This window comes from Malania oleifera, chromosome 4 (genome assembly GCF_029873635.1).
Source record: "Malania oleifera isolate guangnan ecotype guangnan chromosome 4, ASM2987363v1, whole genome shotgun sequence".
In the NCBI taxonomy this organism is placed as follows: domain Eukaryota; kingdom Viridiplantae; phylum Streptophyta; class Magnoliopsida; order Santalales; family Ximeniaceae; genus Malania; species Malania oleifera.
The window spans coordinates 19,312,912-19,331,166 of NC_080420.1; the positions used below are offsets into that span (position 1 = coordinate 19,312,912).

The following is an 18,255-nucleotide window of genomic DNA, read 5'->3' on the forward strand; positions in this document are numbered from 1 at the left end:
GCTGCTAGACCTAACTTGACCCAGCAATACATGTGCATGCAAGGTTTTGGTGTTAATTATATATTCATTAACTATGGTAATCCTTTGTGGTGTTGGGAAATTTTTAGTTTATTAGCCCCACAAGGAAGAAAAACCCTAGCTAGGAATGAAAGACAATTGACAAGATCATATATATGTAAAGCCAAAAACCCAAAGTCCCAACAACCCTAAATGAACTCTAACCTTATGAGCATGACCCCTCACTTTAATTTGACAAGATCACTTGATTAATTAATGCATTTTTCTTTATGAGTGAGACCAACTCCTTGAGCCCCATAGTGGGTGATGGTGGCCCAACCCTTGCAGGTTTCTTACCTTCCCAAATATAATATATATAAGGACCCAAAGAGAAATTAACCCTTGGATGCCCACAATAAAAGCTAATTAAGTTTTGCAAGTAACATATATATATATATATATATATATATATATATTAATTCAAATTAAGTAAGCTAACTAATGGCTGGAGATCCCGATGATCTGAGCCCTAAATCTTTAATATATGACCAAATATCGTTTTAATGGGGGCTTCATCAATGAATCGAGGGTCTGCCTTGCCCCCATGTTAGGTATATATTCAAAACCCACACTGCATGGGTCCCACTCCAATGATGCATGAATGGGTCATTGCAACTATCCGCTCTTTTACCTGCTGCGCGCTTAGACACTTACCACCATGCCCAAGAATTTCTTGCCCATAACAGGAAAATTAACAAAAAAAAAAAAGAAAAGGGTATTACATTAACACAACCCAAAGAAACCCATAATCAATTCATGATCAACTATCTTGACTTCCATATCTCTCTCTCTCTCTTTCTAGATCTCTCTTTCTCTCTACGTACGTACCCCACGTATGATATAAGTCATGGGGGTGGTACTGAGGAGGATGAGATCCTACGGCTGAAAGAGGAGAGGCTTTTTTTGTGAGCTGAAGGCGATGGATGAGATGACCATGGGAATGGATTTCAATAGCTTATGTGGTAAAATTTGACCATAAGGGGGCTAGGTGGTGGGCAGAGAGGCTTTGAATAGAAAGAAGCAGTAGAAAGAGGGGACAAGGTGGGGCATGCTTGGAGTTGCGATGAAGACTTGGAAGAGCTTTTGAAATGATACATACGCTTTCTAAGTGGAAGATTACTATGGGAAACTCTCTCTCTCTCTCTCTCTCTCTCTCTCTCTCTCGTAGTTAGTAAGATTCGGAGAGATCTCTCCCCAAGAAAGAAAACCATATATTAATTAATATATATATATATATATATATATAGATTTCAACGTCAATCACGCAAACATCCTATGCAATTATTCATCATCAGCACGTAATGGCGGGGTCGTGTAGTAAAGTTTAAACACCTGAACTTATATATGATGTATATGATATTGATATATCATATAAATATAATTTATGTACGTATATACCCTTTCAAACAAAGGTAAAAGTAATGCATCCCATGTTGACGAAAATCACAGAAACGCCATCATCAATATGGGTCTGGGTTGTGAAGTACGCCACGCGTTTATATAGTATCTAAATGGTGGATATGAGGGGATGAATGCGATGGTGACACCTGGGCCATGCACCAGTGATTGGCAGGACCCAACGGTGCTAGATCTATCAGAAACATATGTATCTGGGGTTGGATACTGTTGTTACGTGGATAATCATTGGGGTGAAGAGAATATATATGTGGTATTTTGGATGCTTTCTTTAGTCCATCTTTGTTTATTTGCCACAAAAATTTAAATCAAATAAGTTAAACAACATATGCATCGAAGGACTGCATGCATGGATGCTTTGACTTTTCAGAGAAAGAGATATTGGTGGTGGGTGGTGGTGTCGGCTCCTGAGATTAAGCCAAAGTTTACCATTGAAGAGAGAGAGGGAGAGAGAGAGAGAGGTGAGAAGGCTTTGAGTTTTTTTTTTCTTTTCTTTTCTTTTCTTTTCTTTTCTTTTGGCTAGCAGTTGCGGTGGGCATGCAGTCGAGTCAGGCAACAGGGACATGGGCTTCACGGTAGCTCATTGGGGCTCGTTCCACTGCGTTCCAGTTCTACATTTAATTTGAAATCACAGAAGTGCCCATCTTTCCAGCGACAATAATTCTCTGAACAATATGTATAAAATGCAAGTTCTGTTATAAAAATAACTTGATTAAAGGGCTTCGCCATGCAATTTCAAACACTTGGTGGCTTTTTCGTAGAGAACTCTAAGCCTCCAATATTATTTGTACATACCTACATTTAATTTGAAATTCCAGAAGAATAATTCTCTGAACAATATGCATAAAATGTAAGTTCTGTTATAAAAATAACTTGATTAAAGGGCTTCGCCATGCAATGTCAAACACTTGGTGGCATTTTCGTAGAGAACTCTAAGCCTCCAATATTATTTGTACATACCTACATTCAATCTGTGATGTCAAGGTAAAAGAATAACTCCCACAGATCACGCTCCGCTGACAGAGACAGGGACAGTGTGATTAGTGATCCATTTAAATTCTGTTCAATCATATCACTCGATGCCGAGGTACAAATTAATGAGAGAGGAAGAAGAAGAAGAAGAAGACGACCTTGTTGAGCTAGATATTTTGCACGCTCCTTGAATTTGAAATTTCATTAAATGGGTACAGCTGTTCTTCTGCATCGGTTTTGAGTTGCATGGAATTAATTATTTACAAGCTATAAATGTTTGATGCTTCTGTGAGCCAGTAGGGTGCAAGTTGGCGCATACATGATGCTGCTTGTGTTAAGAAAACGGCCAGATAGATTGGTAGGTGGGATATATGGTCATATACATACGTGCCATTCAAAGTATCATTTATAAATTGCCAATTAGAATGCTAATTATAAATATCCGTACTGAAAACTGCCAGCTTCTTTAAAATTAAATTAAATTATAACCAAAAAAAAAAATGTCTTCTTTAATTAATTATTAGATTAGGTGTATATCTGGAATTGAGTATTGAAGCTCATTTTGGCTCCTCTATAACAAGGAGAGAAAAAAGCATAAAGATGAAAGGAGTTTGCTTGATCGAAACAAGAGAGAAAAAAGATGAAAAAAAGCAATCATTTCATGCTTCACAAACCTTTCCGACATTCACATGCATCACATTCTTCGCCTCCACTTTCCTGCATAGAAACAAAATAAAAAAAAAAAAAAAAAAAAAAACGGAATTATAAAAAAAAGAAATATTGCATTCTCATGGAGAAAAAGAGAAAAGGGATAGATGAAGTAATGGGTCTAAGTACTATTTAAATTATGCATTTAAAATAAAGGGTAATTTAGGAAACTAATAAATAAACTTAGGAGAAATTGGAGGACAAGTGCAATCCTTGGGTCCCTGAGAGTTCTTGGGTCGTGTTCCCAATTACACTTTCTTCTCCTTGGGATGTCCGCAACTCTCTCTCTCTCTCTCTCTCTCTGTGTACGAATTATATATATCACCCTCTGTTTATCCTGTATAAATACCCCACACATGCAACAACTCCCTTACACACCCATTTCATCTCGCTGCTCTCCGTCACTTCTTCATTTTCATTCTCATCTCTCTCCTAAATCTAAACTTCACCCTCTTTCTCTCTCTCATGGCAGAGATAGACTACCAACCTAAACCAACCAACGCAACCGGCACCAAGCTAAAGCTCTTTGGCTTCAACGTCTCAGACGAAGACGAGGTTGACTCGACCAAGACCCCATCTGGGTCGCCGGAGCCCGGCGGGTTCCCGGCGCCGGACGGCCGGAAATACGAGTGCCAGTACTGCTGCAGAGAATTCGCCAACTCCCAAGCATTGGGCGGCCACCAAAACGCCCACAAGAAGGAGCGTCAGCAACTCAAACGCGCCCAAATGCAGGCCAGTCGAAACGCCGCCGTTTCCTACGTCCGCAACCCCATAATCTCCGCTTTCGCTCCCCCGCCGCACCTCCTAGCTCCGGCGGGCCCTGTGGTCGTCCCGGCCACCACGCAGCAGTCTCCGTCGTGGGTCTACCTCCCGCGCGCAGCCCCGCCGTTCCACGTATCCCATGGATGCGTTTTTCCGTCCGCCGGCGGGAGAGCGCCCAGCCCGTTCTCGTACGCCGGCAGTGCGGGGGAGTCAACATTGACTGCGGCGTCTTCGCAGGTACGGGCCCACGGAAAGGTTGACGGGCCATCGCTGAGCAGGTTCTCGAGAGGAGATAGTGGGACCAGTTTTGAGGACCCAGTGGGCCTAGATTTGCATCTCAGCTTAGCTCCAGCCGCGCCGTGAACATGTGCCGGCTGGGCTAAAACGTTAATTAGGTTAGCTTCTTGGGATCCTCGGGGGTTTGGAATTGAGAGTCGGCTGCTCTGTCGGCTGGCTCTGTTGAGACCCGGCTCAGAAGCTGATGTGTATCTGCCCCGTCAGATCTTGTAAATTTTTTTTTCCAATTTATTTATTTATTTATTTCCCAGGTGATTCCTCACTTTAAATCATTGGCATATATATATGTATATATATATATATATATATATATATATGTATATGTATATGTATGTATATATATGTATGTATGTATGTTCATGCATAATCATACATGCATGCATGAATGTATTGAGTTCACTCAATGCATGTGTCCGATCCTTTTTTTATTTTTATTTTTTTGTGTAGAAAGAAAAAATATAAATATATGAAAATCTTGACCAGGAAAATTGGTTAACATATTTGAAAAAGAAAAGCAGATTTTAGGCATTTAATTATTTAAAAAAATTGTCAGTAAAATACTAAAATTGCATAGAGAGATAATTTTAAATTTGCCGGTAAAATTGTTGACCAACTTGGTCTTGTGTATAATGTTGTTTGATTTCCTTAATAAGATTCAATTCATAATGAGCATTTTAGGTTTGATGTTTATTTGATTTAACTTATCTCTCCTACTACATTTTAATTTTATTTATTATTTTTTAAATTTGAATTTGAATTTTAAAGATTTAAATATCAAATTGTAACCATTTAAAAAATATTAGTGAGCAATTAATTGAAAACTTGAAATGGAATAAATTTATACGGGTATGAATGTTACATTGAATGGTACGTTCTGCTTAATTTTCTATCCCTAATTCTTGCGAAATCTGCAAAATTCAAATTTAATATGAAATTTATATTTCTAATTGTGGTGAGAAATTTTAAGATCTTGAAAATTTTAATTTCTACTACCAAAGAAAAAGAATGAAGAAGTTTCAACTGTGATCAATATTTTAAAATTGTAGAATAATTCCTACCTCTTCCTCACAATCGTATAAATGATTTAGATTTTTGTCAAGTTAAATAAAACACATTATAAAACTATATTGATTCAAATTCATAAGCTTTTAAACTTTAAACTTAAAATTTATACTTTCAAACATAAATGGTATATCTATGTGAAGATAATTTGTATATATAATATAGCATACTCAAAAGTCACCAAGTCTTAAAAAAAATATCACGTGTTTAATTTCTAGGTGTTTTTTTTAATGCCATTGAGAAAGACTATGGATAGGAGAATTTAACTTACAATTCAACATTTTCCCTATATATATATATATATACTATTCTACTATTAATTAAAGAAAGAGGATGTAATTCTCATTTAGCAAATTTTCTCATTATAAAATAATTTTAATTAAAGTTGTTTAGGGGTATCGAAACATACAGTTAGGGTGCATGTGCCATCTGAATTCTAAATGCCCGACAACACTGCAGATGAGTGCATGATTCTAAATAACAAGACTTTGATTAATTTTTATTAATTTTTCAATTACATTAATTGTTAATGTTGTTTTGATTGGCTTCCCTTCAAAGTTTAGAAGTTATAAGAGTCGTTTGGGGACTATTGTTAATGGTGCTACCCCTTTGAATGGTTGAAGTTGATTATATAGTTGATTGTTTTAATTTATGGATGAATTATGCATTGGTTATGATATAAGAGGGGTTTATCCAATTTTTTTTTTTTTTTGGTTGTAGTAGAGATGGATTTTTCATTACAAAAAATAAACCTTTTAGTGACGGTTTTGAAAGTGACGGTGTAATCCCAAGAGGGGGGTGAATTGAGTATTTTAAAATCTTAACACTTATTTATCATGTCCCCTTTAGATAATTTAATCACCATAAAACTTTGATCAGCAAACAGCTATACCAATGAGCAATCCTAAATATATATAATCAAAACACAAGGCTTATTTTATTTCCAGTATATTAACATAGGTGATAAGATATTTAACCATACAAATATTAATCTTGTATTTAAGCAATGAATATGTCAATATCAAACAATCTCAATAATTTCAGCCAAGCAAATATCCTTTTGGTATTTGAATAATTATTCAACTCAAATAAAATTATCTCAGTCGATTTAAATCAATTCAAAATTTCAGCAGCGTTTGATTCACAATGGAAATTTAGTTTATTCACAATGTCCACAAGTCTATCTAAGCATTCACAATATTCTCAAATCAATCTCAGCATTCAACATTTCTCAACTGAATTTTAAATCATTCACAATAGATAATAAAAAATTTAAAATTGCAGAAAAGCATAAAAATTTAGGGAAAAATGGAACAACCAGATTTTTTACAAGGTTCGGTGGCCTACCTACGTCCTTGCCTTAAGGAACCTGCTGTAAAGATTTTCCTTACTCTCTCTGTTCAATAGGTGGAGCTCCCTCTCTCCATTGGTAAGTGGGGCTCCCCTTCTCTATTGGTAAGTGGAGACCCCTCTCTAGCAAGAACACCCCTTTTGCTGGGCAACAATTCTATCCTCGAATCATCAAGTAACAACACAAGTAACAATAGATTTTCGTGTAAGAGAAACTCTCTCAAAAGAGCAGATTTGTACACAATAAAATCTAATGCACTCTCACAAAGGTATTTCTATGAAGCTCAAAGAGATTTGTTAGGTTATCTGGATTTTTGAAAGTTTAGAACTTGAAAGATTGAACCAGAAAATAATTTCAACAAGGGAACGACGCACAACAAATTTTTTAAAGTAAGATCAATGTGTTTGCTTGCTCTTGGGTTTGCCTTAACATGTTTAAGATTGGGCATTTATAGTTAGGTTTGAAATATGACTGTTTGGGCATGTTTTGGTAACATTATTTTTCAAAATCAGAAATATTTTAAGTCATTCACAATACTTATCGCACACTTCAGGCACTTGACCTGTGTGTTTGGTCACCTAAACCAATTAAAATTGAATATCCATAGTGGCAGTACAAGTTCGATCACCTGAACCATTTAGTCGATTGATCTTTGAGGTTTAGTCACCTGAACTCCCTAGGAAATTTTAGCTTCAAACATCTTTCAGTATTTGGGGCATAACTTTCTCTAGAGAACTCCAAATTAAGGCGAGCTTGGTATCCATGTCACGAACATGTCGGAACTAGCTCTACTCGGTTTCGACCTCGTATGCCCGACTTAAACACCAAAGGGCTTAAATCAACTAAGTTTACTAGGTTTGCTTCTAAATGCATAATTTTCAAGCAAAAAGGAGTTTTTAGGCACCATTAGCTCCAACACATTCATCTCAACGTCACAAAAGTGTTAGAACCGACCCACTCAATTTGGACCTCGTATGCCCGACATGGACACTTGAGTGCTTACATCAACTAAGTTTACTTCTAAGTGCATAATTTTCAATTGGGGATAATTTTTTGGGTACCATTAGCTCTGGCATGTCCATATCAACATCATGGACGTGTTGGAACTAACTTCACTCAGTTTGGATCTCGTATGTTCAACTTGGACACCAAAGTGCTTAAATCAACTAAGTTTGCTAGGTTTGCTTCTAAGCGCATAATTTTCAACTGGTGAGGTTTTTTTGGGCACTATCATCTTTGACATGTCAAACTCAATGTCACACATGTGTCGGGATTGACCCCACTAGGTTTGAACCTCGTATGCCCAACTTGGACACCAGAGTGCTTAAAATCAACAAAGTTTGCTAGGTTTGCTTCTAAGCACATAATTTTCAACCGGGGAGGAGTTTTTAGGGACTGTCAGTGCTGGTCGGTCTAGCTCAATGTCACGGATGTGTCGGGACTGACTCCACTTGATTTGGACCTTGTATGCCTGACTTGGATACTGGAGTGCTTAAAATCAAGTAAGTTTGCTAGGTTTGCTTCTAAGCGCATAATTTTTAATTGGGAAGGAGTTTTTGAGAACCGTCAACTCTAGCACATCTAGATCAATCTTATAGACATGTCGGTATTGTGCCCACTGGGCTTGGACCTCGTATGCCCGACATGGATCCCGGAGTGCTTAAAATCAATTAAGTTTGCTAGGTTTGCTTCTAAGTGCATAATTTTCAACCAAGAAGGAGTTTTTGGGTACTATTAGCTTCGGTACATCTAGATTAATGTCATAGACGTGTTGGGACTATCCTCCCTCAGCTTTGATCTCATATATTTGACTTAGACACCGGAGTGCTTAAAATCAGCTAAGTTTGTTAGGTTTTCTTTTAGTGCACAATTTTCAATTAGGAAGGAGTTTTTGGGTACCGTTAGCTCTGACACGTCCAGCTCAATGCTATGGACATGTCGGGACTAACCCCACTCATTTTGGACCTCGTATGCCTGACTTTGATATCAGAGTGCTTAAAATCAACTAAGTTTGCTAAGTTTGCTTCTAAGTGCATAATTTTCAACGAGGGAGGAGTTTTTTAGTACCGTCAGCTCCGGCATGTCTAGCTTAATGTCATGGATTTGTCGGGACTGACCCCGCTCGGTTTGGACCTTGTATACCCAACTTGGAAACTAGAGTGCTTAAAATTAACTAAGTTTGTTAGGTTTTCTTATAAGCGCATAATTTTAAACTAGTGACAATATTTTGGAAACTTTCACCTCTGACATGTCTAGCTCAATTTCACAGATGCGTTGGGATTGACCCCACTGAGTTTGGACCTCGTATGCCCGACTTGGACATTAGAGTGCTTAAAATCAACTAAATTTGCTAGGTTTGCTTCTAAGTGCATAATTTTCAACCGGTGAGGAGTTTTTGGGTACCGTCGACTTCAACATGTCCAGCTCAATGTCACGGATGTGTTAGGACTGACCCCACTAGGTTTGGACCTCATATAACTGACTTGGACTTTGAAGTGTTTAAAATCAACTAAGGTTGTTAGGTTTGCTTCTAAGCACACAATTTTCAACTAGGGAGCAGTTTTTTGGCATCGTCAGCTCTGGCACATCTACATCAATGTCACTGACGTGTTGGGATTGATCCCACTCTGTTTAGACCTCGTATGCTCGACTTGGGCACCAAAGGATAAGCATTAGGAATTGTCCTCAAATCATTTATCCTAAAAACAAGCATATAATTTTGTATTCCTTGGTTCTTTTGTGTGTGTGTGTGGGGGGGGGGGGAGAGAGAGAGAGAGAGAGAGAGAGAGAGAGAGAGAGAGAGAGAGAGGTATGACTTTCTAGAAAAGAAGAGGGGAGAGAGAGGCTTGGCAAGAGAAAAATAAAAGGGAAGAGGGAAGGAGAAAGGTAGCACGAGAAGCCATGAGTAGTAGCAGAGGTTGTTGGTGCTAGAATCGATAAGGTTTTGTAGCAACGGAAAAAAAATGAAGAGAGAGAGAGAGAGAGAGAGAGAGATAGTAAGTTTTTAGGGGTGTCTAGGCTTGAAGGCTGTAGCAAGAAGGCTGTTAGGGTTTGTTTTAGGATATTTTAGGGGTTGCAAATAACCGCATCAACAACAATAATTGCAGGTTGAAGCAATGGAGGTTGTTAGGGGTTTTAGGCTTTTTTTGGGGAGGGGGGGGGGTGGGTGGGCTTGTTTGGAGGATGCACAAGCTACAACACGGATGCCTTAGGCTGCAAAGAGGGCCATATCGGCCGAATCTTGGGATGTAGGGAGACTTCAAGGCTACAATAGTGCTTATACATAACAACTTTCTCTTTCTACAGACACACTTAGGGTGTATAATAATATTTAGGTACATATATAAACATAAATACACATATATCATATATACATACACTTACATATTCGCGTTTATTTATTTTGAATCACACTTCTTCACACATACATCTACATGCACACATGTGTATTTAACGCACACATACTTATATACACACTGCACATGGTCAGTTAAATCTCTATATGTATAATACTAACACACACACACACACCCAAATGAGTATTCATATTTACACGAACCCAAGTACATGCATACATACACATATCTATCAAATATCCCCTTCCCAAACACACACACACCCACACCCACACACACACACACATATACAAATGAGTATTCATATTTATACCAACCCAAGTACTTGTGTACATATTATAACACATATTTCTATAGTTATTCATTAACATACATGAACACCTTTATACACATATAAATATATGCATATGCAAGCAAACTCACACACTCATACATATATTCACACATGAATTAACACACATTCATGCACATGCATGCATGCTAACCATGTAAAGTCCCCATGCATGCTAGCTTGTTATGCATACCCGTTAACAGACAAACAACTATACATGAACACACTCACTTACACCTACATGTATCTGTGCACATGCTCACATATGCAAGCACCCACATGCATACTCCCTTATGCAATTATCACACATGAATGCATGTTAATCATGCATAAGTCCCTATTCAAGCATACATATTAACATGCAAACAACCATACATGAACACACTCACTTATACCTGCATGCATCTATACACATGCCAACACTTGCAAGCACCCACATGCAAATTGCCCCATGCAGGCATACCTATCTACATATGAATTAAATCATTGCATCAAGTCAATTTAGCATATCATAGATAATGTCAATCTAGCATATCTTAGACGAGTCTATTGGCTCCATAGTTCAGCTCAATAATGTCATTTAAGACACCAAAGTAATCAATATCTTCATCTCCTTCTATGCCTAGCACAACAACCCCACAATTTTATTTTTTATATTGCTGGGATTGTAATGAAGTCTTAGAGATAGGATAACACTACTATCGATTTAGTCAGATATACGTAATAGGCTATAAATACTAAAAATGTTTTGCGTGGTCGTTGAGATAGGGTATACTCCGGTTCCTGATCGTGCTTCAGACGATTGGTGCACCCTTACTACCCTATGCCCTCGAACAGTTCCTTTTATCGTCTAGCTAAATATGGATAGTTGACCAAACATAGTTTACGCACATGACAACCTAAGTCTGATTTGTGAATTGAGCACTACTTTGTAGGAGTGGAGTTAAAATGGAATTTACGTGCTTTTCAGTAGGATGTTATAAAACCTAATCGAAATCTCTTCTTTTTACTTTCTTTTACACAAAGCTTTAGTAAACTAGATTGGAAGTGGTTCATAATTGCACTTCACTCCCTGTGGATTGACACCCGACTTTCTCACTTTCTATAGAACTTAGGATTGGTTAGGTTTTATAAATTGTATTTTTGGTAGTTGAGGACCCAAGCCTTGGCAAGCCTACCACATGGTATTGAAATTGTAGAATTTAAATCAAAGCAATGTAAATGGCAAGTAATTGAAAATGACATCAATTGAAGCTCAAAGGCCTGTCACTAGTTGTTCGGGAGTACAACTGAGAACCAACTACTCTACGCAGCAGCAATTGGAACTTGAAGGTTGTCACAGGCCTTTGAAGAATCCGAATACAAACCAATCATGACTTGAAAAAAAGCAGTAAATCTACTCTATGGCACCTATCAGAACTCGAAAGTCTATCACTAGCTTCTCAAGATACCGATTGGGAACCTGATATGAAAGTAAAAAAGTATGAAAACCTAATCTAAATGGCACCCAACGGCATTCAAGGTCTGTCACTAACCAAAAAAGGGCCGAAGGGGAACCTTAATCACCTATTCAAAGTTTGATTTTACACCCAAGAGGGTTTACAAACGATTGATTTTAAATCAGGAAAGTTTTGGTAGAAATCTCGCGAAGTAGATTGCTGGGCTTGAAGGCAGTCGACTTGGTCGCACCATAGTCTTCACCCGGTCGTGCCCTGGTCTAACCTCTCGGGAAAAATATTCAATTGAGTTCGTGTTCAGTCAACCTAGTCGAGCCTCCAAGGTTTCCTGGTCGTGCCCTGGTCGAGATCCTTCGGAAAATCTAAGGTTTAGTTAAAGCATTCCTCAACCTAGTCGCACACCCAAGATCTCTTAGTCGCACATTTGGTTGAAGCTCTCAGTATTTCTGTTTCAGTCAACACTTTGGAATCTTCATTTCATGACCTGGTCGCCCCTTGTGTCTGCTGGTTAGACCACATGGTCGAATACGATTATGTTTCTTTCGATAAACTAAGGCCTTGGAGACTTGGTTGAGCACTTGGTTGAGCCTTGTGTCTCTCAATTGCTTCCTTGGTTTCTTGCATGATTTACTCCTCAATTTAAGCTCCAATTTTCTGAAACATTAACAAGCCACACGTAACTCCGAATAAGGATAAAAAGAGATAATTACAATGAAAATGAGAACAAAGCATATGTAAATGGAGGCCTAAAATAGCACATTTTAGGAACACATCAGGATGACAGATATAGCCCAAAGGGAAATATCTCAGGAGCTCCTAAAAAATTTAAAAGGCATTCCCTAGAAAATCAATAAGGTGCCCCATAAATGCTTCATCCTTGCACACAAAAAATATAGTTACTCCTCCTCAAGCCTAGGAAATTTGTTAGGTGGAAGGAGGCACCTATTATGAACAAGACCCACTTAAGATGAGAGGAAAAAATTAAACAAAAGGCTCACATTGTTTCATCACTTCCACATGCAAATAATGTGGTAAAAAGGTCGTGTTGGTGCATCTCGTCCACCTACAAGTCACATGGCAAGGAGGTCACCTCGGTGAATCGTCCATGTGCAAGTCACATGGTAAGGTCACTTCAGTGCACCCATGCTTGTTCTAGTCTTGTAGCAAGGAGGTCACATAGGTTTTCCTCACCTATGTGCAAGTTTCATGGCAAGGAGGTCATCTCAATACATCGTATCCATATCCAAGTCAAGTGGCAAGTAGGCTACCTCAACTCACATTATTTATGTGCAAGTCACATGGTAAGGAGTTTATCTCAGTGCTCTCATCAATGTGGTAGTCACGTGGTAATGAAGTGACCCCGCCCATGTTTAGGTGATGTGGTTGACTTTGGTGTATTCCCAAGAGCAAGAGGGGGTGAATTGGTATTTTAAAACTATTGCCTCCTAGGTTAAACCAAATAACAGTATAACTCAACCTAGGGTCTTACTAATCATACACCAATTGCGCAGATAATGATATTCGGGAATTAAATCATGTGTAGAATTAACCATATATTAAATATAACATTCATGTACAGTAAATATAAAGTGCTGAAATGTAAAGTGCACACACGATATGATATTGGAGTTCAGCCAATATTGCCTACATCCCCGCCTTTAACTTGCAAGCCCTAGAATTCCGCTAATGCTCACTTAATGGGTGGAGCAACACTGTTTACAATCAGGTCATTTAACGGGGCTGATCTCAACCTACAACCGCACCTTACCAGGATGGTGCACCTAACTTTCCTAACTGGGTCTAAGTCAGTCTAAGACTATTCAACAGGGTTAGTCTCTCTCTTCAGGCCCACGCCAGAAATACAAAATATATGAAAATTTACGTACACAGAAATGCTTCTTACACAAGCAGATATATACCACTACGTACAATATAATCAATGCACACCAATAATGTAGAAACTATAAGCTTAGTGCAAATCTGTGAGTAATAACCCTCAAGCTAATGTTGCTAAGCAATCAAGTGCAAGAGAGTATTATCAATCAATCTTTTAAACAGTATATCACAACATCTCAATCATAGGTAGGGTTTCAAAGATATCTAAATAGTTGAATCAAAATATCTCTAAAATGATTTTCTCAAAATTCTAGCACAATAGATATTTGAAAATAAGCTTGTGAAAACAATTTTTGCTTAAATAAAAAACACAAGCTCAATGAGTCTTGCAATGATAATGCAAAGACTCACTAGCCACTAGATTTTCCCACACATTGATTTATCAAATAAAATCAAGAGATAAATCTTATGCTCAACTCTCAATCTGAAAATCAAATACAATGAATATAATGAGAGTATTCTAGCACTATAGAACAATAAATAACCACTCAAATAACTCTCACAATGATTGGTTTATCAAAGGACTGATTTGTATAAGAGAGTAAGAAATTTGGCTTCAAAATATGTAGTATGGGCAAATGGGAGTATAAAATGTTTGAGACGATTTTTGGTTAATCTTATTTGATAATCACACCTTAATCAAGGCAAATAAGGGGCTATATATAGATATTCTCAAAAATATTACCATTGGGGACACGCTCAGTATTTTAGAAAAGATTAATTAAATTTTAAAGACATTTTAGCACTTCAAAATATTTCCAACCCGAGAGGATTGGTCAACCATTTTTAAGGTTCGGTCGACCATCTCACTAAGTTTGGTCGACCGCGGGATTTTTAAACTATAGGTTTGGTCGACCATCCAAAGGCGATTCTGAACCCTCCGAGGTTCAGTCGACCAAATTGAGTTTGGTTGATCGAACTTTATGAACTTCGGTCGACCAAGTCCTTTTGAACTTGGTGGTTCGGTCGACTAGGGCGTTGGGACTTCCCACGTGTCCCTTTGATCGACCAGGGCATTGCTTTACATTTCTGGTCGGTCGACCGAAGGGTCAACTTGTTGACTCGGTGGAGGTTTGGTTGACTGAAGATCCCTGTATATTAAGTTTCGGTCGACCGAATATGCCCTTTTTGTGCATTTCGGTCCTATTCTCTTTATAAGGTTGTCCCTATTCATATGATGATTAATTTTAAGTCGATAGGGAACATTTTCATGCATAATAGTGTCCTATGGTCTTGATCTTATCAGTTCCTACATGCATGATGCACATCAATTATTATAGACGATTTCCTATATTACTATTACAGACCCGAATAAAACATGATATAAATTACAATAAAAATGAATATTCAGGGTCTTTAGTCTTCAAGTCTTCACATGCTACCATATGATTTCACCAATGTTAACCTACACACAAACTTGATAGACATTAAATACCAGAGTATTTGTCATAATCAAAACAGGGCATGACCCATAGGGTCAATAGATGTGCTAAAGAGGTCACTTCAATTCTCCTCATCCATATGCAAGTCACGTGGGAAATGTAGTCAACGTTGTGAGAAAGAGAACCAACTTAACACCACAAAATGCAAAGAAACCATTAATTAAGGCATTAACCATTACTAGGGCAATAGTACTGACAAAGGCAAACTAATACATGTATAATAATCAAAAGTGGATAGTTATTTTCTATTAGATATATAATAGTCCATATTGAGCATGGGACACCCAAAAACATAAAGTAGTTACACCATCTTGCAAGAGCTAACCGCATGGAGGAGATCTGGCCATCTCCATTCTCAAGGTAAGTATTTTTAACTAAACTAAAGATTGACATATTCTTCACCTCAAAATATTTTTCATTTTTACTTTTCATATCTTTTCTCTAACTTATGCATAAAAAAGATTTCCCTCATCCTCTCTAGTTAACCCTCATCAAGTGAGTGTACTTCCTTGCATGGTTCATATGAAGATGAAAAGAGGGTAGTTTAGGAGAACTACAACCTTGTTTATTGAACTGGTTAGAGGAGCTTGATCCACCTTAGGTAACTCAACAAACCTCAGCTGTAGTAACGCGAACCAAGAAAATAAAGAAATAAATAAAAGAAAAGAGAAAAGAAAGGAAAAAAATAAAATTGGTTTGGCCAGGACCAAACCATCACCGGTGCAGGTTAACAATTGAGAGCTGTTTAAAGGCCAAATTATCGACGGTTTTGTCAAGCCCAAAAAAACTGTCGACAGTTTTCCTGCGGGTAGACTTACTTAAGGGCTAAGTTATGTTTATTTCTTCATAACTTTCATTTGCACTCTCTCTCTTTCTTTCTCTAAAAATTAGGGTTTTGACTCTCTCTCTCTCTCTCTCTCTCTCTCTCTCTCTAGCTCAGGATGTCTCTACAAGTGCTCTCTGGTCCTCTCTCCCTTCTTCCGAGACTTAGGCTATCGATTTTCGGTGGATTCATGCGGTTAGGTTTTCGTGGTTTCGAAGATTTTAGCCATTTTCTTCAGGAACAAGTAAAGGGATTATATTATGTTAGTTGTTTTTGTATTAAGAATCGATTCAATTGCAATTTATGTTTACAGAAATAGTATATATGTTTTTCTGAATGAATCAGGTATATGGAAATAGTTATTTTGATTGTTATACGTTTTTGGGGAAAACTAATGTGAATGGTTTGAACATCTCCTATTTTCAATAAAATATGTAGTTTCAGTTAAATAAAACCTCGGAGATGCTTATACCCCTTTTTTCAACAACTTGTATGTTTCCCTGTTAGTTTATTTTATTTATGGTTTATCAGATAAAAATTGTGTGGCATGAGAACAGTTTTTAAATGACATATATGAATAGAATGTTTTAACTGATATTACATAGTAGGATGTGACGACTATAAGCCGAGATGTGATGTGACAGCTATAAGTCGAGATGTGATGTGATGTGATGACTATAAGCTAAGATTTGATATGCTGGTTTTATACCGAGATAGAAAATGACAGAATTATGAACAACATATGTTTTATATAGTGTTATGAAAAATGAATTATGCTTTCCGTATTAGTATGTTGTTAGCTTTGGTGCAATCCCAAGAGGGGGGTGAATTGGTATTTAAAATTTATTACCTTTGATCAATCCTCTAACAACAGTATTACACAAGCCTAAGGTCAATCTAGTGCGTGTAAAATGAATCAATGTAAATATTCAATGGAATTTAAATTGTAATAAACGATTAACCAAGCATGCACAATAAAGCAGTAAAAGAGATGACACCCAGAAATGTTATCGAGGTTCGGCAAACTGCCTACGTCCCCACCTTGGCTAACAAGCACAAGGATTCCACTAATGCTCACTTAAAAGGTGGAGTAACACCAATTACAACCAGGTCAATTACCATAGGGCTGACCTCAATCTTAACTAGGTCAATTAGCAGGGCTGACCTCAACCTACATGCCTTAATAGGATGGTGCACCTAGCTTTTCTAACCAGGTCTAAGCCAAACCGGGACTATTCCAAGGTTATTCTCCCTCTTCAGGCTCGTACTTGGAAATATAACAGATGTGTATATAATTTTGCGTACAAGGAAATGCTTCTTACACTAAGCTGATTATGTACCACTAAGCACAATGTAATTAATACACTACCAAGAGATAGGATTTGATAAGATCGGTGTAGTCTAACTGTCTACTCTCAAATATTTATGCAAATATAGCAATCAATGCGTGAGAGTGTAAATGATAGGATTTTTGTGTTAAAATAATATTTCAATCATAATGAACCAACAAAGATCACGAGCACACTTCAAATATCTCAACAAATAATATTTCTAAATATAAACCACAAGAGATATTTAAAAATGGTTTGCAAAATATTTATTTGATCTTTGTATTAAAAAGATAATCTCAAACAAAAGGTGTAGCAACAAAGATCTTTTAGCACTTAATAAAATATCTCAAAATAGATTTCTCAAAGATATGCACAAGAGATATTTTTGAAAATGATGTATAATATTTTTGCAACCAAAACACAATATGAACTCTTGAGTATTGCAATGAGAATGCAAAACTCAGAAGCCCAAAGAAGTTTTCTTATGGAAGGCTTATTTACGAAGCCCCCTAGGAGAACTTGTAGCTTACTCTCTATGAAATATAAATCACAAATAGAACAACCAAGAGAGAGTTTAAGCTTGGTGAGATAAGTATAAGAATACTCTTACAAGGAGGTATTTGCAATATTAATGAGTAAGAGTGAGAGTTTAAAGCTTGAATATCAAATATAGGCTTTTTGAGTTTGAGAGGATATTGACTAATTATATTTGCTAATCTTATGCTAATTATTCCAAATGAGGGGGTATATATAGACAACCCCTAAAATATAACCGTTAAGGACACATATGGAATTATTAGGAAAGTTTTAATATGTTTTAACCAAGTTAACCTCGTTTAAAAATATTAACCACGGTAAAAAAATAAGTCCAACCCGAGAGCTTCGGTTGACCATAAACATTTTCGGTCAACCCAAGTTCATATGGTTCGGTTGACCAGGAAAAAAATGAACTGGGGACTCGGTCGACCTGACACAAGTGTCGAGGGCAAAATTA

At 37.3% G+C, this 18,255-nt stretch overlaps 1 protein-coding gene across 1 annotated transcript; it reads left to right on the forward strand.

Annotated features, from left to right (window-relative positions):
- The first annotated feature begins 3,438 nt into the window (after positions 1 to 3,438).
- Positions 3,439 to 4,462, forward strand: LOC131152877 (zinc finger protein GIS3). Its single transcript, XM_058104811.1, has one exon. It carries the CDS (start codon positions 3,619 to 3,621, stop codon positions 4,276 to 4,278), a length of 660 nt encoding a protein of 219 aa, XP_057960794.1. The 5' UTR covers positions 3,439 to 3,618; the 3' UTR covers positions 4,279 to 4,462.
- Positions 4,463 to 18,255: the final 13,793 nt, after the last annotated feature.